The sequence below is a fragment of the Aplidium turbinatum genome, chromosome 15 (genome assembly GCF_918807975.1).
Source record: "Aplidium turbinatum chromosome 15, kaAplTurb1.1, whole genome shotgun sequence".
NCBI lineage: Eukaryota > Metazoa > Chordata > Ascidiacea > Aplousobranchia > Polyclinidae > Aplidium > Aplidium turbinatum.
The window spans coordinates 20,867,526-20,892,362 of record NC_137486.1 but is presented as its reverse complement, the minus strand read 5'-3'; the positions used below and the strand labels follow the sequence as shown (position 1 = coordinate 20,892,362).

At 39.4% G+C, this 24,837-nt stretch overlaps 2 protein-coding genes across 2 annotated transcripts; both read right to left on the bottom strand.

Moving 5' to 3' along the window:
* Window positions 1-476: 476 nt before the first annotated feature.
* Window positions 477-10,615, bottom strand: LOC145784126 (serine/threonine-protein phosphatase 4 catalytic subunit-like). The gene is made up of 7 exons (XM_082595881.1): window positions 10,418-10,615; window positions 8,905-9,057; window positions 8,522-8,584; window positions 7,345-7,506; window positions 3,744-3,819; window positions 3,300-3,489; window positions 477-2,516 (listed from the first exon to the last, which is right to left on the bottom strand). The coding sequence occupies exons 1-7, from the start codon at window positions 10,565-10,567 to the stop codon at window positions 2,387-2,389; spliced, it is 924 nt and encodes a 307-aa protein (XP_082452007.1). The 5' UTR covers window positions 10,568-10,615; the 3' UTR covers window positions 477-2,386.
* A 930-nt stretch (window positions 10,616-11,545) lies between these two features.
* Window positions 11,546-13,122, bottom strand: LOC145784836 (THAP domain-containing protein 2-like). The gene is made up of 2 exons (XM_082596677.1): window positions 12,870-13,122; window positions 11,546-12,580 (listed from the first exon to the last, which is right to left on the bottom strand). Exons 1-2 carry the CDS (start codon window positions 12,995-12,997, stop codon window positions 12,373-12,375), a joined length of 336 nt encoding a protein of 111 aa, XP_082452803.1. The 5' UTR covers window positions 12,998-13,122; the 3' UTR covers window positions 11,546-12,372.
* Between the last annotated feature and the right edge of the window lie 11,715 nt (window positions 13,123-24,837).

Here is a 24,837-nt window from a genome sequence, read left to right as displayed (position 1 = left end):
GCAATGCCATGATCAAGAAACACAAAGCTGCCTACTCAGAAGTGCCCACGAAAGCACGACAAGAGAAATCGGCAAAGAATTGAGGTTCGCAATGTGGAGTAAACTGGCTTTGTCCTATTGCTATGGTAGTCAGACCACTCGAATGCGACAACTCAGCAAGTACATTTCTGCTACTGTCCAAGTTTCGGCTTGCTGAGTTATCACTTTGTTTGAGATGTTGCGACCGTGTCATATTTTAAACTGATTGTCCTGCTTTGGTATCATGCACGTTATAACGTCCGCGTTTTGTCGCTTCTACCTTTTTCTAGACCTCTGCTATGTTTGTCATATATTGTTTTTTCGTTGTGATGGTCAGAAAAAACAAACAAACTGAAAACTTGCTCAGTTTACAGCTGCTGACTTGTATAAGACTTTTGTTACTATACCCAAAGCCAACCGCACTTAACTGGAAAAGCAAGACAGACAAATATGGCTAACGGCTATACTACGGAAAATACTCAATTTACGATGAGGTTCAGTGCTTCTTAATGAAACTATTTTTAAAAGATTTCATAAAAAGAATGCTTACTTTCTCGTACAAAAACTTACCTACAACAAAATGCAATACCAAATATCGGATAACATCTACGAATGTACAAGGCACAGGTTAAATTCAGTGATCAAAGGCAGGTAAGCCACAACAAAGATAATGCTAAAACTTACTTTAAATCATCTTTTTATCATTAGCACAAATTGCATTGAAAACGCAGAAATGGACGCATCACTTGTTGATGGCCTTGTTCAATTCAAATAAAGACCGTTATAAACGAGTACCAACAACTTGAAAACAAGGTCAAGTTTTCTGCATCACAATCTTCAAGAAGATTAAACACCAACGGACACTGCACAAGTGGTCCTGGGCCGTCCGATACCCCTCCAGAAAAAGAAGGTAACGATGTGACCGCTCAAAGCTGTTAGTGGGCATAAGAAAATATCCGCTTATCAAAAAGGTCACAAAATTTAATACTGCACGTCGAAGTAAATGGCTAATCACACAGTGAGATTCGAACTAGAGCCCTTTCATTGCTAGCACCCTGTCAATTTATTCCAGGGGCTAAAAGATAATTTCTTCTGATTAGGCCAGGAATGACGAGTTTGTGGTTGTGATTTGTAGCAAGAAAAGTTAGCAGTATGGACCATAGCATGGCATCCCAGACAGAAAATCAACCGTTTTTTACATTGATTCAACGTCTGTCTGGGATAAAGTTTCCTAAAAATAAATTTTCTTGGATTCAATGTAAAGAGCCCAGCAAGTGTCAGTTGACCACCCCTGTTTAAACTCAGACAACCCGGCAAGCAAAATCCGATTTTTTACATTAATTCAACGTCTGCTGACGCAAAAGGGCGGGTTGTGGTTGTTGGAAAAAGTGTCTGTTTATGTTATTTCTGCGACCATTGAGTAACATATTGTCCGTAATGAATATCAGAACACCGGAAAGAATATTACGCATTGAATGTTTAAAAATGATAAAAATAAAAACATCGTTAAACCATCGATGGCAAGTGGACGCGCAGACGGGAATGATTCATGATTAACATGTTCATTGAATTTTTTGATACTAAACACGCATTAATCGTAGCCCATGGCTCGACATGTGCAGAACATGAGGATTCGAAACGGAGCATATTTGTGCTGCTGTCCACTCGTAAACCCGATTTGAAAATTCGTTTCGAATTCACAACGAAACAAAGATGCAGTTTCTACAAGGCATTTGTATCAAGCAGTCCCAATATAAACCGCCGAAGGTTCAGTGGGGTAAAAACTGTATGCTCCCAAACCATATTTTCGACCCATAACGTATACAAAAAAGCCTTATATTTATATTGGTTTTCTCATGTAAGGGTGGTTCTCCTTATTTAAGACACTGCTTAAAAGAATATCGTGAAAAAATTTTCGTGTCAAAAGTAAAACAGATCGCAAGCCACGATCCTACGTGGTGGTATATCCTTTGTAGCAAAAGGGTTGGAACTGCAGGAGCCGCAATAAAAGTAACAAGTGATCAAAAAATTCAATCTCATTGATATAAATTCAACAGATGCTTTGGTTTCGCCGCTAGTCCTTATGTTACTATAGTAAGAAATTGAGGTAGGGAGGAGGCGGTGTGTACATTTTGTTGGCCGACACACACCAAGCAGACAGACGTCAACGAACAGATCGACTCGTGCGTTCCCATTGTGAGGGATACGTCATAATTACTATTGGCCGGTTGCAGTGGCTGGGAATTGCGAAGAGCCAAAGTTCATGGAATAAAAATCTAAGCAATTGGAAGGCCATAATTTAAAGCTTAGTAGAAAAATAATAGGCATTTCAACCGATGTTTGAAGGCTAAAACAGTAAAAAGTAACATCAAAGAAAATAATCAGGCAAAGGTTTTTTCACAGGGACCCCTCTCGTCTCTTGGGGAGCAGCTTGAAATATTATGAACTCTCTTCGCAAATGTTCGTCCAATTCAAATATGGCGGCTACGTTCCCGCATCTGCAAAGAAAGTTACAAGTTCAGCAAATTCGTATAACACAAAGTGTGTCTACCTTGGATAATTGGATATGCTTAAAGGTGGGAACGGAGGTTGACTTCCAGTCTATTCAATCTAAACCTCCAACCATCGCACAATTGCTTGGATTTGACCAGAAGCATTGTGTGTGAGATTCCCTTAGAGAGGAATACAATATTTTGATCACTGGGTCTCAAAACTGCTAAGTTTTTACCAAATCGAAAACTTCACAATGTACAGTAGATTTTAACGACCTCTTTTAACTTGATGCTGCGAGTTCGCTGTGGTAATAGCATCAGGTTAAAACAGGTCGTTAAAATCTACATTGTGAAGTAAGCAACGATCATGCTGCTAAAAGCGAAACTCAATCTATTGCACATCGAAAACATTCAACATTGATATCATTATGATAAGATAAATATACACTACAGTTGTCTAATGAAACTTTTCTGTTTCTGTGAACCGACCCAGCAATCTGTCCACTTGAAGCTGTTCACTGTCTCGTCTGTAAGCCACCAAATAATCGGCCACTCCCACTAGCGGGGGCGAAACCGAATTTGGATAATGACAGTTGACATGACAAGGCTTTTGACATGATCAAACTGAGGATGCTGAAATTTCGAAATCGATTTATGATTAAAAAATGAGGCTGGTAAACTGTTTCTTAAGTGATTAACAAGGCTTACACTGATCAATATACAATTGAGACTTTGACCCCAAGGAGACACATCAAAGACAAAAATACCCAAACAGTCTTCCCAGCCCACCTGTAGCAATAATTAGGCGCTGACCACACAGTGAGGACGGTTTCATTGAAGTGCCACTTGAACCCCTCCATGACAAGCTGGTGAGCCCGACATATCAGGTCGATGCCGTTGGATCGGTTGAAGTGGGAGACAGCGTCGCTCCCGAATAAATATCCAGCCCCACGGGGGCTTACTCCCCAACCAGTGGTGTCTGAAGGTCAATATAGATGTCGTTGGACGAAAACAAAAATGACACGTTTTTCCAAAATTTTCAGAAGCTAACTTTAAACTGTACATAAAGTGTAGTATAAAATTTCAACTATACAAACAAACCATTGCTCAGAATATTTCGCGTCATTAAAATTAAATTAAAAAAATGGTTCCAAATGAGTAAGCAAACGTGGTACCTAAAAACCCCGTGAATCAACTTAAAATCACAAAATCAACGACTATATGCTGGCCCACCTTCTGGATCGGACCACAGCAGGTCACACATGGGCCCATCGTGCGGCACCTCTTGTTTTCTGTCGATGCAGCGTATCTGAAAGCAGAAACATGTTAGTCAGGGAACTAGACCAGTCGGTGGCGTCACGCAACGTAAAATAACAATTTTCATACGTTCTTGAAACATAGACATCGGTGGTTTACGTAACACAACGAATGCAAAAGCCTGAAATTAAAAGATATTGGAAAAACTTAATTAGCAGGCAAGCAAAGCGTAACCTATACTTCTCATCAATAAAGCTCCAAAGCAGGCGGTATAAGAATGTGTCATTACACAAGGCACGAAACGTTATGCAGCATCGTTTCCGCATGCTGGCCAGCTGTTCATTTTTTCACCATGCCGTCATTAGGGTGGATCAAAAAAAATGAATTTTTGAGTTCAGCTTAGTGCATCTGCCAAAAGTTGCAGTTTGGGCTATCTTTTGCATTGGTACTTGAAAAAACATTTTTTGACCCCGTTTGACCCCTATCCAAGAGCTCTCTAGTGGCCGCCGAACCAAAATTCCTTAAATTGGCTATAATTTTTTTTCTAGTGGGTGCAGGCTAGTGGTTTTGGTGTCTATCCCCACTAAATCAAGGCTTGTGAAGTCATTTCTGCAATCTAAAATCATCTATGGGCTAGCAAAATGACATCAAAGCCCTTTTTCAGCAAAAATGCTTAAAACAGTTGGAAATTTATGGGAGTTTTTAGAAAAAGGGCAAAGAAAAACAAATTCATAATGCTGCTAAAGGCATTTCTGTTAGTATAATACACTGAAGCAAACATATAAAAGCAAACAATTACCATATGAAGTTTTGCAAAAATGCTGCCTTTAATTTGTACATCCAATTATCCATAGCATTACAATAATGGACACAAAATGCATGACAACGGGTTCAGGCAAAATCAGTCTGTTATTATTTTGTTGCTCAGTTCACCAACTTATGGCATGCATAACTTTTTTTGTACATTTATCTTGTGCAGAACTTCCAGCCAGCATGGTTTGTTGCTTGTGTAGATCTTGTACAACTCTGTACATATGGCCTTTTTTTTCTTCAGACTTGGTTACTTTACCGGAGTGATAATTTGTTACTATTCCCAACGCTCGCTTATCTTCATCGTTTGTGACACGGAAGAAGCTGAGTTTCTGCTTGATAGAAGTAAAATTTTCATTTTGTTCCATTAGCCTTGGAGGAAAGTGCAAAAAGTCGGGAGAGACCTCCAAGAGGGAAAATAAAGTAAATGAATCTGGACCAAACAAATCTTTTAAACTTTGCGTCTGTGGCTGTATAATAGGCTTAAGTAACTCTTTGGATTGGGAGGTTGTTCGAGTTCATTGATGCTGACTCCATTGATACTTAACCATGATTTGCGCAGCAGATTTTTTTTTCAATTATGGAAACTTCTTGGCTAAACAAGCTAAAGACTACAAGTCTCTCTGCCAAGTACCAAATATGGTTGTCAAGCTTAGCCTGGAACAACTACTGCCAATGATTTAAACAATTTAGGATACTTGCTCGTGTTACGATCCATCATCAACATTAAATCATTGCTGGGTGACTCAACGATCAAAGGAGCAGTGAACCATGGCTTAAAGTAGAAAATGCAAAGAAAGACTGCTAACTCTATTATTCTTTGCAGCTGCTCAGCACTACAAGTTGCAGAAGCTTGGATTAGCACAGTTATCTGCTTTTTTCTCTGCTCTTTTCTTTTTCCGCTTGACTTTAGTGCTGATTTCGACTTCGAACCAGTACTAGTTAATACATTTCCAGTTTCTTTTTAGTACAGTTATCACAAGTCAGTTGTTAAATAACCTTCATTTAAATAGCCTCTCCTGTTAAATTCGATACAGCAGTCAGACTCAGATGCTTCAGATAAAGGGGTTACATGAGAAATCTGAGACTTGTTTTTAATTGCAGCTAGGGGAGTTTTGCCAGATGGAAAATACTTCAAAATGAAAGCTCCAGGTACCTACCATCATGCTCAATGGATGACAAAAATAATATGCACACTGAAGATAGCCTTGTTGAGAAAACAAAAGTCGAAGTCAGCACTAAAGTTCAGCAGAAAAAGAAAAGAGCAGAGAAAAAAAGCAGATAACTGTGCTAATCCAAGCTTCTGTAATCTGTAGTGATGAGCAGCTGCAAAGAATAACAGAGTTAACAGCCTTTGCATTTTCTACTTTAAGCCATGGTTCACTGCTCCGCTCCTTTGACCTTTGAGTCACCCAGCAATGATTTAATGTTGATGATGGATCGTAACACGAGCAAGTATCCTAAATAGTTTAAACCATTGGCACAGTTGTTCCAGGCTAAGCTTGACAACCATCTTTGGTACTTGGCAGAGAGACTTGTAGTCTTTAGCTTGTTTAGCCAAGAAGTTTCCATAATTGAAAAAAAAATCTGCTGCGCAAATCATGGTTAAGTATCAATGGAGTCAACATCAACGAACTCGAACAACCTCCCAATCCAAAGAGTTACTTAAGCCTATTATACAGCCACAGACGCAACTAAAGGATTTGTTTGGTCCAGATTCATTTACTTTATTTTCCCTCTTGGAGGCCTTCCCGACTTTTTGCACTTTCCTCCAAGGCTAATGGAACAAAATGAAAATTTTACTTCTATCAAGCAGAAACTCAGCTTCTTCCGTGTCACAAACGATGCAGATAAGCGAGCGTTGGGAATAGTAACAAATTATCACTCCGGTAAAGTAACCAAGTCTGAAGAAAAAAAAGGCCATATGTACAGAGTTGTACAAGATCTACACAAGCAACAAACCATGCTGGCTGGAAGTTCTGCACAAGATAAATGTACGAAAAAAGTTATGCATGCCATAAGTTGGTGAACTGAGCAACAAAACACTCACAAATTGATCTTGCCTGAACCCGTTGTCATGCATTTTGTGCTATGGATAATTGGATGAACAAATCAAAGGCAGCATTTTTGCAAAACTTCATATGGTAATTGTTTGCTTTGTATGTTTGCTTCAGTGTATTATACTAACAGAAATGCCTTTAGCAGCATTATGAATTTGTTTTTCTTTGCCCTTTTTCTAAAAAAAAAACCCATAAATTTCCAACTGTTTTAAGCATTTTTGCTGAAAAAGGGCTCAGATGTCATTTTGCTAGCCCATAGATGATTTTAGATTGCAGAAATGACTTCACAAGCCTTGATTAGTGGGGATAGACACCAAAACCACTAGCCTGCACCCACTAGAAAAAAAATTATAGCCAATTTAAGGAATTTTGGTTCGGCGGCCACTAGAGAGCTCTTGGATAGGGGTCAAACGGGGTCAAAAAATGTTTTTTCAAGTACCAATGCAAAAGATAGCCCAAACTGCAACTTTTGGCAGATGCACTAAGCTGAACCCAAAAATTCATTTTTTTTGATCCACCCTAGCCGTCATGCAATGCTTGAAGTGAATCTGCCCAGCCTTAAACCGATGATATACGATCAAGAAGACAATGGTTTATGCTTTGTCTTGGTTCGAAGTGTCATACTACAACTCGGTGAGCGTCCATTTGGTTCATTTTAAGTTTTAGTTTTTAGAAATAATTAAGTTGTTCAGTAGCTTAGTCCACACCTGATCCAGCGTGTGTATAGAGGGGGACAGTCCGCCGTGGACACAGAAGATCTTCCCATCAATGATTGCTGACAAACTCAAGTAATCGAATATTTCGGTGCAATAGCGCCACACGGTGACCGAGCCATACTTTCGAAGGCACTCGTCGTAGAATCCATACACCTGGGGAGGTTATTCAGCACCAATGAGTAGGGAGTAAAAGAGTAGTCTTGATTTACCAAAATACATATATATACTTATTATCACCAAAAACCTGAACAGGTTGTTTCACCCTTTTTTTGCTGTTATTTTTTAGTAACTGTACTTGATTTAATTCAGTTTGCTTAACTTTTTTGCTTGGAATTAATCAATTTTTTGTAGAATTAATAAAATTTATTACATATTATATTATATACTTGTTATTAAGATAGATTCAACAACTTGATCATAGTTGTAACTGAGCTCACAGGTTTAAGAAGCAAGTGCAATTAAACATCCAGCTTTGCAAGGAAATGGAAGATTAAGCATCTATGGTTCAATTCTCATTTAAGCAACGCACTTCATCTAGAACAAAAACTCAGTGGTAGTTGGTCTATGGAATAATTCACAGGCAATAACACTGTACAAGTGGAAACTTTCTGTCAATCTCGGCAACAGGTTGATCTTAGAAGCTGCTTCAATCGGAAAATAAACATTTGATAATAATTAATCAGTCAATGCTCTGTTGTTTAGAATGGGTATGGACGAATCCACACAAATTGCCAAGCTCATTTATACATTTTGTTGTTACTAAACCAATAGATTGATAACTATCCTCCAAAGATAACTTCTACTCTGTTCAGTTCCAGCACAAAGACAACCCTTTCCTATAAAAAAACTAAAATTCTATACCATGTGAAATACGGGTCTGCTACTATTCGATGAGTGCGATTCGGTGAGTCCGATTCGGTGAGTTCCTAACCCCTAACCCTAAAACGGCAATGATAATTAGGCTACGGTACCCGATAATTTAAAAAAAAAATCAAAAAATCATCGAATAGGGAATTGGACTCACCGAATTGGACTCACCGAATCGGACTCACCGAAACGGGCCATTCCAGTGAAATATAATGACTCAACAGAACTGAAATAAAATCAAGTAGAAACTGCTATGAATCAGCTGACGAAAGCAGAGATGCAATACATATGTGAACCAAACCTGGGTGATTTGTCTGCTTTCATGATTCCCTCGGATGAGAACAATCCTATCAGGATAACGAACCTAAAGTTATGTTCCACATATTAACAATCGATAAGCCCCTATATGCCCATGTATATACAAACGATCTGTTGGGATCACTTTATCAGAAATAAAAAAGGAAACATGTGGAAATAATTTACTTGCAATTACTTTTGTCCAGAAAATAGCGCAATAAAAAGCATTGACTAACTATGATATAATGCAAAACACGGTGATTACTACCAAATTGACAGAAAACTACACGAAGAATCAACCTGATTTTAGTAAAGAGATTTCGTGATAAAAAAACTAAGGACAAAAATTGACATGACAAACAATAACTTGAAATGAGACAAACATACCTTCAAAGCCAGTAACAGAATGAAAGTTTCTACACTGTAAAAGCCTCGATCAACAAAATCCCCCAAAAAAAGATAATTAGTGTCCGGCATGTTTCCACCAACTTTAAATAATTCTGCTAAGTCATAGAATTGCCCATGGATGTCTCCACATACCTAGTAAAACACAAGTTGTTATTTTGTGCAAAATTGTTTATGCGAGAACTTCTTGACATTTAATAAATCATCTATATTTACCAGTGTGATGTTATTTACAGCATTAGTTCTTATGTACAACAGCGTTAATGAGTTTCCGAATGCAGATTGTATAAATATAGAAGTATTATATAACTGCAGACAGTGCACACCGCTTCGGCCTTCCGGCCTCCTTAGTGCAATAGGTACACTGATATGGCCGGGTGCAACCTAATTCGTACCATGAACAGTTCGTACCGTCAGTTCGTACCTTGAAACGATCGAAAGAAAAAATTAAAAAAAGGCGAAGTCGCTGATCGCAGCTTCCGCAAACATTTTAAAATTAAAGCCGGAGTCGCTGATCGCAGTTTCCGCAAACAAACTGAACTGAAAAGTTAGTGAAAGCGGAAACTGCGGTTAGCGGAAACTGCGGAAAAATGTTTGCAGAAACTGCGATCAGCGAGGGTTAGGGTTAGAGCATAGATTACTCTATGGTTAGAGTTAGGGTTAGGGTAAAGGTTAGCGGAAACTGCGATCAGCGAGGGTTAGGGTTAGAGCATAGATTACTCTGTGGTTAGAGTTAGGGTAAAGGTTAGTAGAAACTGCGGTTAGCGGAAACTGAGGAAAAATGTTTGCGGTAGCTCCGATCAGCGAGGGGTAGGGTTAGAAGAGCATAGATTACTCTATGGTTAGAGTTAAGGTTAGGGTAAAGGTTAGCGGAAACTGCGATCAGCGAGGGTTAGAGCATAGATTACTCTGTGGTTAGAGTTAGGGTGAAGGTTAGTAGAAACTGCGGTTAGTGGAAACTGCGGAAAAATGTTTGCGGAAGCTCCGATCAGCGAGCGGTAGAGCATAGATTGCTCTATGAGTCTATGGTTTGGGTTAGCGCAAACTGCGGGAAAATGTTTGCGGAAACTGCAATCAGCAACTTCGGCTTTGTGCTATCTTTTCTCTCGATCTTTTCAGGGTGAAAATTTTAAAATGTTTGCGGAAACTGCGATCAGCGACTTCCATTTTTTTTAATTTTTTCGGTTAGACTAGAGCATAGATTACTCTCATGGTTAGGGTTAGCGGAAACTGCGGAAAAATTTTTGCGGAAACTGCAATCAGCGACTTCCGCTTTTTTGAACTTTTTTTCTCGATCTTTTCAAGGTACGAACTGACGGTACGAACTGTTCATGGTACGAATTAGGTTGCATCCGATATGGCCATGGCTCTTCCTTTTTTGGAATCATATACTATTTTGAAAATTCAATAGGTATTTATTGCTAAACCAACATATATCAAAATTTGCTTTACAAGTTTAAAAGAATAAATGAATTGCATTGTCCAGTCTACTCACGATCACAGGAGAATCCACTCTTTGGACGTTACTTTCTTCAACTAATATTTCTCTTGCTTTTGCACATAGTGCTTTTACTTCACTCTCTTTGATTATTTCACATCGCTTTAATTGTTCAATTTGACGATCTAAGTCACTGGTGTCACTCATACTTTTTTTTTATGCTACTTTGGTTAAAATAATAACTATAATATATAATTCAAAGATCTATAAAAATCATAAAACTGTTTACAATTTATAAAAGAAACAGAATTGGATAAAAAAATTGGATTTTTTTAGCATATTTTGTTTGGTGGCTATTGCTCACAGTCCAAAAAATGTTTTGAAGGTCAAAACAGGTACCGTACGGTACCAATCATACAATTGCATCTTTGTAATAAAAGCCTCAAACTACAGAAACAGAGCACTAAGGTGTGCAGTTTGTTTATTGAAAGATGATACATTTACCACATATGGTTAAAATAACCTAAAAGGAGACTATCATAACAGTACCTAATAGTAGGCTACACAACATCAATCGAGCATGACATGTACACTTAAGCGTATCTCTTTGCAAAACCTACCGTAAGTTAGCCATGTATGATACATGATAATTAACGTCTGAAGGCGGCAACAATAAAATAGAAAAGTAGAAAAACCAAAACACTGAAAATATAGGCTACAAAGATAAATATTTTTTTTAAATAAGTTTTGTTTAATGTAATTTTCACAAACTTACACAGTAACATCAAAATTGTATATAGAGTTTAGAATCAGTCATTTCCCCATTGAACTAGGCTAGTTGGTAAAGGTCCCACACTCAGCTTTGGGGAATGAGATGATAAAGTTCTTATTATTCTAGTCTAGGCCTTCGGCACTAACAAGAATATGGCGCTCACTCGATCTAAATCACAGCAAAACTCCTACTTTTGAGTAAAAAGAAGAGACAACTCTTTCCCCCACAGACATCTTATTATAACTAGACTGCGCTTCTCGTATTTCGATTGAAGAAATTGAAAAAAGGCGGCGGCCATTGTTAGTGTCTCAAACTCGCGTGAAAGCTGCGCTGTTAACAATAACATTTCTGAGCTGGTTGCGCTTCTGCAGAAAACTAACTTGTTAACTATAATTTAGAACTTTGGTGTAATAGAGGTTTTATTCATCTACGAAATGAATAAAAGCATGTGTTAAATTGCACAGAATTATACATACAGTCTATAATATAAAGCAAAAACACTGCGATGCGAGAGCACGTATACGATACACTGAATGCATCATTTCCAGCAGTTCAGCAGAACTCTTACCGTATTCAATTTGGCGTTACAGCTGAGCTGATGATTAGCCTATTGTAAAAATAGCAACAAACAGTTTATTACATCAAACCTAAGCGAATGATACGCTATAGTATAGCGGCTATAACGTCGGCCTATAGCTCAACAAAATCAAAACAAATTAAATATTCACCAATACTGATGTGATGTCGAAAGGAAGTGGTTTATTGGTGTTTCGCTCTTCTTAGAGCACATCAGACAGACTCAGGTTTCGAACCCAGACCTCCTGGTGTCTACAGCCAGACAAGTCTGATATTTTAACTACTCGGCCCCCCAATGTTCCATGTCTCAATGGTGGCAGATTAGGATTATGTCTGCTTAAACCCCTCTAGTCGACAGAGCTTATGCGATCTCATAGTAGCCTATATACCCAATTAAAATTCACAATATGTCACTCTACAAATAATTTTCTTTATTCGGAGTTATGCTTATGCGTCTTGCATAGCCTACAAGTCGCAATGCACATAGGCCTAAGCGTCTGCCTTCATTAAGCAGATACAAAATACAAGGTAGGCTATAGGTTATTTGAAAACTGGAACTAAATTCAAAAATAGCCTATCATTGGCCAACAGTGCGCATAATCATAATAATAATAGTCGTGTTTTTATTTAAGCTCATTGCGGCAGTTAACTTTTCGTACGTCTTTCAAATGATTGCCTTGTTCAAATGCTTTGGAAATGCCTTAAAACGAGTGGGGACAGCGTTGTCTCGTAAAGTCACTCGCTCACCACAGCGATACATGAACTCTTCCTTGAAATGATCAGAACAAATAAATGTGTGTTTAGAAGGTGTCCAATTGGCACGCTTGACGTTCGCAATCCATAATTTTCTTCGTTCTTCATTGGTTGGAAATCTAAGCAACGTAAAATAGCATGATACGTTATAGGCTAATGTAGTAGCTATAGGCTATATACTGAAAGCCCGATTTCACATTTGTTTTGTTTTTTTATAAGAAAAGCGCCACACTTTTTGTCCAAAATATAACAAAAAAAATCACAAAAATCTCCGCCTAGAAGGAAAAGAAATTAGTCAGTGTCAGTCCGAGGATAAAGATTCAAAACCAACCAACCAGTGTTATCGTTACAATAATAGTATTTTCTATTTTCTCATAGCTCGCTAAAAGTATCACAATATTTTCATACCTGTGAAATGAACGCGGAAATGTTCTCTTCGCAATTGATTCTTCATCCTCGCTGCATTTACTGCTACTCCTTTTATCATCTGAATTGTATTTTCTTCGTTTGCTACATCCATATGCACAGCACGCCATATCTAAAGTCCAGGGGTTTAAGGTTTTTATTAAAATTTTATTAACCCCAGAATTTGAAACACCAATTTTTGAACTAGCGTTTTTTTAGAATGAATAGATTTTTGAATTTGAAACGTAAGAATTATCGTAATTGTCATACTATACTATAGGCCTACTATATTATATGTAAAACTTGTTTGTGCGGAGGTATATAAAGCACTTTCAAAATAAAAAAAAAAGCAAGCAATTACGTAATTTAAAATTAACAAATTCCAACAATATGTTTGCGATTGTAGAACAGCAAAGGTGAAATCATACAAACATTTCGTCATAGAAGTGAATTGCGGAGATATTTATTAGTTGTTATTTCACAGCAACTTGAAACTGAAGCTATTTCTTTAAAAGTTATTGTTGACGAAATCACACGAATTTACGTCATAATGCAACGTTTTGCTACAACGGAGAAAATCGAAAGCCATCAATCTCTATTGAACAGAATCCTGGTAAAAGCTGCGGTTGTGTTGTTGCATAGAAAACTATTTGTTTTGTCAATTATTTGTTCACAACAATTTAGTTTTTTAAGAAACGCAAATATTATGGGAGAATTACATTTTGTAGAAAGTTAAGTTGTGTTCAGTCGTGTTCTCATTGCTTTAAGAATTGGCGCTCCAGTTGTTTCAGGAACGAGGAGGCGACTGATTCTTAACTAATTAATTCATCTACTTCTACTTGCTTTAAAGTATCAGGTTTGGTGGCCGTGCTTAACTACTGTATATTTATCGATTCATATACCATACATATATCATATGCATAGCGCTCAAGTCCGCTTTCCCGCAATGCAGGATAAAGATAAACAAACAAACAAACAAAAAAACAAACCGCAATATTAAATCCTTTCATGCACGTCTTAAACCATTATGGTTTTGCCACCTTTTCCTTTTGTTGGTTTTGTTCCTGTATTTCTTTTTCACAATATCATTTCTTTTGCATTCTGACAAGGAAAAATAAATTGAATTGAATTCAAAACAATGAAAATTCATTACGGGTCCCTACAAAAGCATTGGCAAACGCGCGGAATAGGTACACTAACAATGGCTGACGTCTGAACCCGCTTTCTTCAAAAATCGTAAACGAGAGAAGTGACGATGCGCGGTCTAGTTATAATAAGATGTCTATGCTTTCCCCATTTCCATTTTCCAGTGTTGCCACACGCTTCTTGGATTTTAGCACAAATGCTTAAATCTAGTCCTACACAAACTATCCATTTATCCTTGCAATTTTAGGATTTTAGTCACTAGCAGATTGGCCTCTGGTCAAATTTAAAGCTCCACATTAACAGAGGTAGGGATTTTCTACTCTAAAAGTAGCGCTTTATTGTTACAAAATACCATAATATTGGCGCTACCGTCACACACGTTTAGTCGAATAAATTGTTTTGGTCGAATAAATTGTTGGTCGAATAAATTGTTTGGGGAGGAAGACAAGCACCTTCACGTGGTCCCCCCGTCAGTAACATACGAAATTATACAAAATACGTATGCGAAACGAAGCATGTCAAACAAGAGCTAATGAGACTGTTCAGCGCAGGGTGGGTAGGAAAATGCCCTTTTCAGGGCACGGCAGTGCTCGCACTGTCGAAAAGTACCGACGACCCACCGTACTGCAGCTGAACACCGAGGGCATCACGGCCAGCAAGCTCAACATCATTGAGCACCTGGCCACCAAGCATCAAGCCCTCATCATCCTCCTCCAGGAGACTCACTGTACATCTGTGGATAAGTTGGTAATAACCAACTTCACACTCGCAGGCGCAACCTGCAGCAGGAAACACGGCCTCGCCACGTTTGTCCATGACCGGCTGAGCTGGTCCTTGGTTGACCAATCCCAAGCTCAATCGGAGATCGAGTGGCTTTGTGTAGATGTAGCAGGCTACAACATCGTCAATGTCTACAAGCCCCCACCTTCGCGGATAACATCAACAGCCATCCCAGTGTTCCCCCACCCCAGCCTCTACGCTGGCGATTTTAACTGCCACCACACTGACTGGGGGTACAACTCCATCAACAACGACGGAGATAGTCTGGCCGCTTGGGCAACCAACAACAACCTCGCCCTCTTATACGATCCTAAGGGCGCACCGAGCTTCCACTCCGGTCGTTGGAACACTGGCACGAACCCAGACCTGGCTTTCGCAAGTGATGACCCCGATGATCGCCAGCCGGACAGACGTGTGTTAGAGAAGTTCCCAAGGTCTCAACACCGACCCTCGCTAATCACGGCCCCCTTGCTTGCCACACCTATTCCGAGCAAGCCTGTCAAGCGATGGAACTTCAGAAAGGCCGATTGGGAACACTACAGCTTCCTCACAAACGAAGCTACGCAGTACCTCCCATCCCCACACACCATCAAAGTGGATGAAGCCTACCAGGACTTCTGTGATGCAATCATATCTGCGGCAAAAAACTCCATCCCGCGAGGTCGACGGAAAAACTACATACCTTGCTGGGATGTGGAGTGCGACAGGCTTTACCGCGACTTCCTCCGTTCCCCCCAGGGTACCGCCACCACCAACTCAGCAACAGCCCTGCTGGCAAGATTGGATTCAAAGAGGAAGAAGCGCTGGACAGAAGCCATAGACTCAATCGACTTCACGCACTCCAGCCGCACAGCATGGAGTACACTCAACAACCTCACTGGCAGATCACGTGCCTCTCGTCGCCAATGCCCCATTTCAGCAAATGCCATCGCCTCACAACTTGTGAAAAATGGAGTGCACAGAACGAGAGACCGTGAATCAGACAAGTCCGTCCTCAAGGAAATGACGGACCTCTGGAAGGTCCCAACACCTGTCGAGGGCAACATCTCTGGTGAGTTTACCCCAGAAGAATTTGCTTCCGCCCTCCAGCACCTAAAGCCAGGCAAATCCCCGGGCCTTGACCACCTATGCCCGGAACTAATACTCCAAGCTGCCCCCTCTATAAGGTCCTGGTTAAAAGAATTCCTTTCCTGCTGCTTGCGTCACCTGCGCATCCCAAGAATCTGGAGAAGATCCCTAGTGGTTGCAGTCCCAAAGCCGAAGAAGCCCCCAGGGGATCCGAAGAGCTACCGCCCCATCTTTCTGCTCTGTATCCCCTTCAAGATACTCGAAAGACTTATCTACGCCCGTGTCGAACCGATAATAGACCCTCAGCTCCCTCGGGAACAAGCCGGCTTTCGCCACGGAAGATCAACTGTAGACCAGGTCACTCTGATGACCCAAGACATCGAGGACAGCTTCTCGGCAAAAAAGAAGGCTGGCGCCGTGTTTGTCGATCTCACGGCTGCCTACGACACTGTATGGCACAGCGGCCTTACCTGCAAACTACTCCGTCTCCTTCCTGACAGGCACATGGTCCATATGATTATGGAACTTGTGCAAAACCGCAGCTTTACCCTTTCCACCGGTAGCGGCCGACGAAGTAGACTACGTCGACTCAGGAACGGCGTCCCACAGGGCTCTGTCCTGGCTCCCCTCCTCTTTAACACTTAGATCTATGACCTGCCTGACACCATCTCCAGGAAGTATGCTTACGCAGACGATCTGGCTCTCCTGCATCCAGCCGGAGATTGGAAGTCAATGGAGAGGAACCTAAGCCAGGACATGTCAACTATATCAACATATCTCCAGAAATGGAAGCTACAGCTCAGCAAGGCAAAGACAGTGTCGGCGGCCTTCCACCTAAACAACAAGGAAGCAAAACGTGAGTTCAACATTACCACCGATGACGAACACCTCCCCTACTGCGCCGAACCCACCTACCTCGGCGTAACCCTGGACAGGTCACTCACGTACCGACGACACCTGGAGTCACTGCGCAAAAAACTATCTGCGCGCGTTGCACTCTTGAGGCGGCTGGCGGGTTCCGGCTGGGGAGCTGATGCGAAAACCCTTCGCACAGCTACCTTGGCCCTCGTCCATTTTACCGCCGAGTACTGCGCACCAGTGTGGTGCCGCAGCTCTCACACCCGCCACATTGACACCGCCATCAATGACGCACTACGCACTGTGACTGGATGCCTGCGTCCCACTCCAACGGACTGCCTTCCCATCCTTGCAGGCATCCAACCTGCTGAGCTTCGCCGTAAAGGAGCCATGATTTCCCTTGCTCGTCGCACACTGGACCCCGACCACCTCCTCCACAGTACATTCCAGCGCCTACCTGGAGGACAGCAGCGACTGAAATCAAGACGCCCATTTGTGCCCGCCGCACGACAGCTTCTGAACAACGTTGAAGATCTTGGAATAAGTGCGGCACACTGGACGAACTACACATGGAACATGGAGTGGCAAAACAACACCTCCCGACTCCGTGATTTCCTACCCGACGTCAATCCCCACCCTCCGGGAATGTCCCTCGCAAGACTTGCGTGGGTCCGGCTTAACCGCCTACGAACCGGCGTCGGTCGCTTTCGTTCAGACATGTGCAAATGGGGCCTGGCTCCCTCACCGGGATGCGAGTGTGGCGCCACAGACCAGACAGTAGATCATGTCGTCCATGACTGCCCAATCCATCAACCACCACATGGAGCGCTTGGACTGAAGGCCCTGGATGACGAGACTGTCGAGTGGCTGATGACTTCATGCCCAAACATATAGTCCAGAAGAACAGCTCATACGACGAAGAAGAAGTCGAGTAAAAGTAATGCGCTCACGCTTCTCGTACCAAAAGTAGCACGCGCTGCAAGTAAATATATTACGGCAAAACCTTGAAAGGTTTAAAACGTGCCTGAATAGTAAATCATGTAGTAGGCTATATGTCTGTAGTTAACACGACCACAAAACCCAAAAAACAAACAGCAAAAATAAATGAAAAACAAAGAGAAGCACACAATCATGTACCGTAGTAGGCTACGGTGATAAATTACAGTCTAATGAAAAGTGTTGTGGATTAAATTTTCAAGGTTGATGTGGTACAGTATCAGTAGGCTATAGCCTATAGCGAATTATTTAATTGTATTTTTCTCTTACAAGTTTTTGGTGGGCTCGCTTAATACGAGATTAAAAAATATATAGCCTAACCTAAATTGCAAACAAACGAGTAGCCTAACGTAGCCTACTTGGTGGTTAATTTAAACTTTCAGTAGGCGACCGTTCCGTAACAACATATCAATCTTCAGGCCGTAGTCAGACATTTTCAAGGGGGCTTCCCAAATCCAAAAAATTGGGCCTTTTGAAAACACTTTCTTCTTGACATGTGCAAGCAAGCAATCAAAACATAAGAAGTGGCAGTAGGCCTACATAAATTTATAGACCAACAAACAAAACAAACTTCAAATTGTCAACATTACAAAAACGCAATAAATAAATAAACACAAACAATTTTCACACTAACAATAGCGCATCTACACTGGAACAGACAGGTACACCAGAAGCAGAGGGGGCGGATGCCCCTTTAAGGTCATGTAGGCTAAGCTACTGCGCAATTTGCAATACAGTATAACAATTTCTGCTATTCGCCTAAGTTGTCTAAGATAACAAAATTTTCCAGGATATGCGAGGTTCTAAACAAGCAACGAAGACTGCCTTCGGAAATAGCCTACACAAACTTTTGTGCATTTATCGAACAATCGCGCTCGTCTCGGTCAATGCTGAACGCAGTTTTAGCGCTAGACTTATGAGGCGAGCAGAGATGTACTTATACGCCGCAAATTCTACGCCGTAGACTTGCGGCGTAGACTTTTTGTTTGCGCTAACGCTTGCGGCCACATTTTTTGGATAGTTGTCGCTTGAGGCTACGCGTAAAGTTTTCGCGGTTTTTTAGCGCATAGCGTCAACGCATACTTTTTAATGTCTTAGCTGTTGTTTGCATTTTTTTTTTATCAAACTTTCCAAATTTTGAATAAGTTGAAAGAATGTTTTCAATGGGCAAAGACATAACTTATTAAAACCAAAACGCAGCAAAATTTCAGATAAACACTTTCAGATGCTTGTGTTTTTTCGTGGAAATTCAAAATAAAACTTGTTTGTTTCGAGTGATTTATACCGTGTGAATGTTTGGCACCTAGCAAACAAAATGAGTTTACGCTAGTGTATGCGCTGACGCCGCCAACTTTTTTTTACAAATTTGCGTTGACGCATACGGCGTATGGTTTTTCGAACATTTGCGTTTACGCTGACGGCGTCAATATTTTTTGTATGCGCGTACATCACTATGGAGGCGAGTAAAAACGTGGCTTCGTAGGCTACCACAATGACAGACAACAGTTTAAACAACCGAATGTTTGCGACTATTCACAAACATGTGATGAAAACCATTGACTTATTAGAAGCTGTTGCAAATGAATTCATTCGAGCAACCGACGCGCGTAAAATGTAGGCTACTTTGGATTGGTTTGATAGCCTATTTGTCTATAGCCTATAAGATAGGCTACAGTATTGAAATTACTCTGTGGATACATTTTATCCTTTGCAGCAGATTGTGACGCTATGAACGGGAAGTTTATCTGTTGTTTCTTCTTGTTCAAGCTATTTCAATATGTTTCATTCATTTATCTTCATCTTCATCAGTCTCACTTTTCGATTTATATGGCTGATAGGGGGAAAACGATGAACGAACGGTGGCTAGCATTATCGGTAGGCTATATCTTATCTTAAAACTTAAAAAAATTGACCTTTTATCAACAAAAATGCCCTTTTTTCATAATCCTCTCCACCTCAGTCAAAAATCGTTCCAGCGCCCCTCAGGGATGGAGGAACCATTTTAAAAGTAGGTGGGCCCAAAGGCGTAGCAGTCAAAGTTAATCAAACTTCTGGGGGGCTTTGCCCCCAGACCCCCCATAACATTGCTGCATACTTAATACTTCAGATCGTTTATAGGCTACATTGTGTTTTCATGTTGGTCTTTTGTGCCAACCAGCGAAAAATTTCCGTTTTTGGGCCCGATTTGGCCAAACAAATTACAAAATTGTTCAATTGCTCTATAGCGCTGTACAAAATATGGCGATTTACACACAAATAAAAAGGCAAAAATACACACACAGTTATAATACCAACCTGGGAGAAGTAATCTGCAGCATTATACAGTAGGCCTACATGCAATCGTGCATGCACTGCAGTGCATAATATGTCATGATATCATTGTTTTAACATTAGAGAGCAATTAGATTGATTTATAGATTACTCCACCAACCACACGCAGCCACACCCACACGTGCTGCCCATCAACAGTGAGCTCAACAGAAAAGTTTGAAGATTACATTTCATCATTGAGCTATCAAAGATAACACAGGCAAACAAAATTTTTTTTTTAAAAGCCACGGCATGTGAGAGTCATTTTAGGGTATTTCGAGGCCCTGATTCCGAAAATGCACTTGTTTTTTCGAATTGGCTCTATAGTTTTTGAGATAGTACAGCAAAAGCATTTTTTTGCAATTTTGAGCCCCTATAGAATAGATTTAACGTTGTGTCGTTTATTACATAGACAAAACTGAAAGTAATCCCAGGCACATTTCTGAGTTGTATAAACGCTATTTGGAACCAATCACGTTGATTACAATCCAAATAAACGGCTATTTAACGTTTACTGGCCTAGTAACAATCAAAATACGACGTGAAGCAAGCCTAAGGATACAAGATGTAGAATAAACAACTTGTGCTGTGCCTTAGTGTATTTGTTGACTTCAACAGTATCAGACTTACTAACTAAGCTACGAAGTACAAATAAAATACATACATTGTTTTGCTTAACAAACTAGACGAATAAGCAAAACAAAGCCATCGATGAACAAACGCAACTCTTCATTATGGACGGTAAGCTTACTATACTGAGCAACACCCATCAAGGTACGAAGGCCATTTATATAATTACAGAATACAAAGTTGTGTTCTTCAATAAAGTAGCTGCTTAAAATTTTATCCTTGTTACGGATGAACGTAACCTTGGTTCGAAATTCAACTCCTGGTAGTTTCAAAAATTCGAAAAAACTAAGTGCAATTTTGGAATCAGGGGCCCTGAAATATTCTAAAATGACTCTCACCTTTTGTCCCAAAATTTTTTTTGTTGGTCTGTGTAATCAAACTAGTGCGTATCAAATGAGTGAAGAGCTTTTTTTTGGAACTCCTTTTCTAATTTGCCATTTTTGCTACTTTTTCAAAGAAATTAGGCTTTCAAAAATGGGTGGGCCAGGCCCACCCAGAAAATAAAGTAGGTGGGCCCAGGCCCACGTGGTTCCTCCATCCCTAGCGCCCCTGGGAACCGATGTGGTCATCAATAAAGATTCCACGTAATCAAAAGAGCACTTAAAGGTCATTATTAACGATAGCCTATAGCAGGGATGGCAAACCTTTTTTAGTGCATGGGTCACAAAAGATACCTTAATCCTTGAAAAAGCAAAAGTAGGTCATACATTTCAAGGATACATTTCAATGATACATTTTCAAGGATCATTTCCAAGGATCGACATTGGGACCCCTTCTTTTCTTACTGTATATAAATGACTTACCAAATTCAAAAAACATGAATGTTAAACTATTTGCTGACGACACCAATCTTACGATGAGCGACAAATGTGAAGTAAATTTGCAGAACAATGTGAATGCCGAAATGCAAAAAGTTTACAACTGGTTGAAGCTTAATAGATTATCATTAAATTTCTCAAAAACTGAATACATGCTAATAACAAATAAAAAACACATAAAAAATTTTAACATTAACATTGGTAACACAAGCATTCAACAAAAAGATCAAATAAAATACCTTGGCGTTTACATAGATAACAAATTAACATGGAAATATCACATAGATAAAATTTGCGGAAAAGTAGCAAAAGGTTCATGGGCGTTGCTTAAACTCAGAAATTATGTCAACACAGACACTTTAAAAGATGTGTATCACGCTTTGATTTACTGTCATTTGCAATATTGTATTTCAAGCTGGGGAAAGGCCTGTGACAGTGCACTGGATCCATTAATAAAATTACAAAAAAAGGTTATAAGAATAATTACGAAACAAAATTACTATGCTCACACTAATTTTTTATTTTTCAAAATGAACATCTTGAAACTAAAAGACATACATAACATTGAAATAAAAAAACATATGTACAAAGTTCATATGAATGAGTATCCATCTACGTATTGTGATTTATTTACAAATGCTTCATCTATTCATCAGCATAACACAAGATATCAAACAAGCAACAATTATTTTATAAACAGATCAAACACAGAATTTGGCAAGAAGTCCATGCAGGTATTGGGACCAATGCTCTGGTCAGAGGTTCCAAGTAGGCTAAAAAACTTATCATTTCATTGTTTCAAAAAAGAGATCAAAACGTTAATTTTACAAAGCTACGCAGTGCATCGTAAGTGATATGTTATGGAAACCAACTTGTCAGTTGCTTCAGAAACTTTATTATTCTCTGCTTGCTTCATGGAATTTTGTGTTTTGGCCTACGTTATCATCAATATGTTTTTTTTGTGCGTATGCTGTTGTTGAAGCGCGGGAACGTTTCAATTATTATTTTTCTCTTGTAAGCTTATTTTAAATGGCAAAATCGTAATTTCCGTAGGGTGGCAATTGACTAGTAGACCGTATGGTCGTCTCGTTGTCTCCCTGTCGGTATGGGAACTTGTGTAACTTTTGTACTGTGTATATTGCATATTTCAAACATGTACCTATGTTCCTGTTACTGACAAATAAAACATTGATTGATTGATTGATTGACATTTAATTACATGTTGATGCGAAACTACATGTTAATGCGAAACTTGCTGCTGCATCTTCTCTGCAAGTCTTATTATCCTTGGTTGGTAATCCGTAGTTTTTAGCTTCGCACATGCAGCACTCATATCTGAGCTGAGACGATTCCGTGTGTTTGATTGTATAAAATTCATGTGCGAAAATAAAGATTCGCACGAATATGAAGAACCAAACAACGTTAACAGAGCTACCGCAAATCTTTTCATAGTTTCAAACGAATTTGGCAGGGAGTTCCACTCTGTAAGAATTATATTTTTAGCATGGTTTTCAACAGCAGGAAAGTCACAGCCATCCATATCCGTTTTCATTTCAATTTTTTGTAGGAGATGATTTAAGTCTACAAATTTTGTTTTCCAAACTGCACTTTCTTGAAAGTCTATCATTTCCATTTCCAAGTTGTAAAGACGAAGCCATTCGAAGTTTGATAATTAATTCAAGATTTTCAAGTTGAATTGCATGCGGGAAAAGAATGAACTGCAATGTAGTATCTAGCTTTCGTAACTGGGTAAACCTTTCTGACATTACAGTTTTGGCCTCTTTCGTCAGTAAAACATAGCCTACTTGTTGAGTGCAGTTTGCTTTTGTTCATAAGTTAAATTGGTGCTGGTAAAGTGCTTCAACAACTGAGGAAAATATTTCAGCTGACCTTGTTCAAAGTCTACAGAAAAAATAGCGAGTTTCTTCTCAAATGCTTTAATGTGCCTAAACATGGATAATATAATATTTCCACAGCCTTGCAATTTAGTATTTAACTTATTGTAATGCATTGTGAAATCAGCGAAAAAATGTAAATCATTCAACCACGTACTTTCGCTTAACTCTGGATATTTTTGATTTTTTTCAGCTAAAAAAAGTTGTACTTCTTCCAACAATTCGCTTTAATTAGCTTTAGTTGTGTCGGACTGCTATGTGGCAATTAGGTACGGTACTAGATTAAAATAGGGTGGGGCCTTATTACAAATATTTAGTGAAGCATTTATTCTTTGCTGAAAGATTTGTTTAAATTTCCTTATTTTAAAAAAGACAAGTGGGTCACTGAAAATCTGTGATGGGTCACTTCGTGACCCGCGGGTCAGTGGTTCGCCATCCCTGGCCTATAGACTACTTTCTTGTATTATAGCCTCATAATCCTATTGTGGTTATATTTTTTATTTAGCGTTTATTTAAGTGTAAGTAAAAGAATGTGGTAATATTTTATTTAGGTTATATTTAACGTATAAGGATAGTTTATATTTAAGTATAAGTATAAGTTTAAGTATGAGAATGGTTTGTTTATAAGTTGAATTAAGATGAAGGCTGTCTAACTGCTTGGTGAAATTTCTATCTATCTAATTTATCTAGTTTGGCTATCTGACTCCATGAACTAATTTCCACACAATTGTTATTCGAATTATAATTTTAAGTTATCAGAAGGTGTTCGTATAGCCTAATGTTGTAGGTCTATAACACAATTTGAATTCAAACAGTACAGAATAATGAAATTACAGGATAGTGAAACATTATCACGAGTTATTACATTTTAATTAAACAATCAATTTAATGTTTTTCTAAGAGCTGAACTGGTCTAACTGAGCTGGTTTGATGTGAGCTAGTCCGATTTGATAGAGCTCTTTGTCTAATTGAGCTGGTTTGATGTGATAGAGCTCGTCCGATTTGATAGAGCTCTCGTCAAGGGACGAACAAACCATATTATAATCATCAGTTCCCTTTTTCTTATTGACTTCGGGAGCAGATTAAATGGAAAATTACATTTCTTTAGGAAATTACGCATGGTTTGAAATGGTTCATTTTAGTTAAAGAAAGGGAATTTATATGATGAAATAATGGATCGCTACAGAGGCCCCCCCAAATTTGGGCTAAATTGGAACCAAGGGTACCAAGTTTAGTTCAAATTTAAGGAGTTAAAACGTTAACACAATTGTAACAGACATAGTATGAAATAGGTATGTTTAGTGTTTATGATAATAATGTGGTGTTGTGTTTGTGATATCGTGTCGCGAAGTGATTCTGCGTGATTCCACCGCCTTCCGCAAAGGAATGTCTGAGTTTGTGCCGTATAAGAAGAGTCCACCGCATAAAAGAATTGGTTGTTTTATGGATCGCTACACTATGTCTTTTATT

Coding starts and splice junctions, on each gene's coding strand:
- LOC145784836 (XM_082596677.1), bottom strand. CDS start 12,997: ATGGCGTGCTGTGCATATGGATGTAGCAAACGAAGAAAATACAATTCA. Junction 12,581..12,869: donor TTTCCGCGTTCATTTCACAG/GTATGAAAATAT, acceptor TACGTTGCTTAG/ATTTCCAACCAATGAAGAAC.
- LOC145784126 (XM_082595881.1), bottom strand. CDS start 10,567: ATGAGTGACACCAGTGACTTAGATCGTCAAATTGAACAATTAAAGCGA. Junction 8,585..8,904: donor TTCTGTTACTGGCTTTGAAG/GTATGTTTGTCT, acceptor ACATAACTTTAG/GTTCGTTATCCTGATAGGAT. Junction 2,517..3,299: donor GCGCCTAATTATTGCTACAG/GTGGGCTGGGAA, acceptor CTTTCTTTGCAG/ATGCGGGAACGTAGCCGCCA.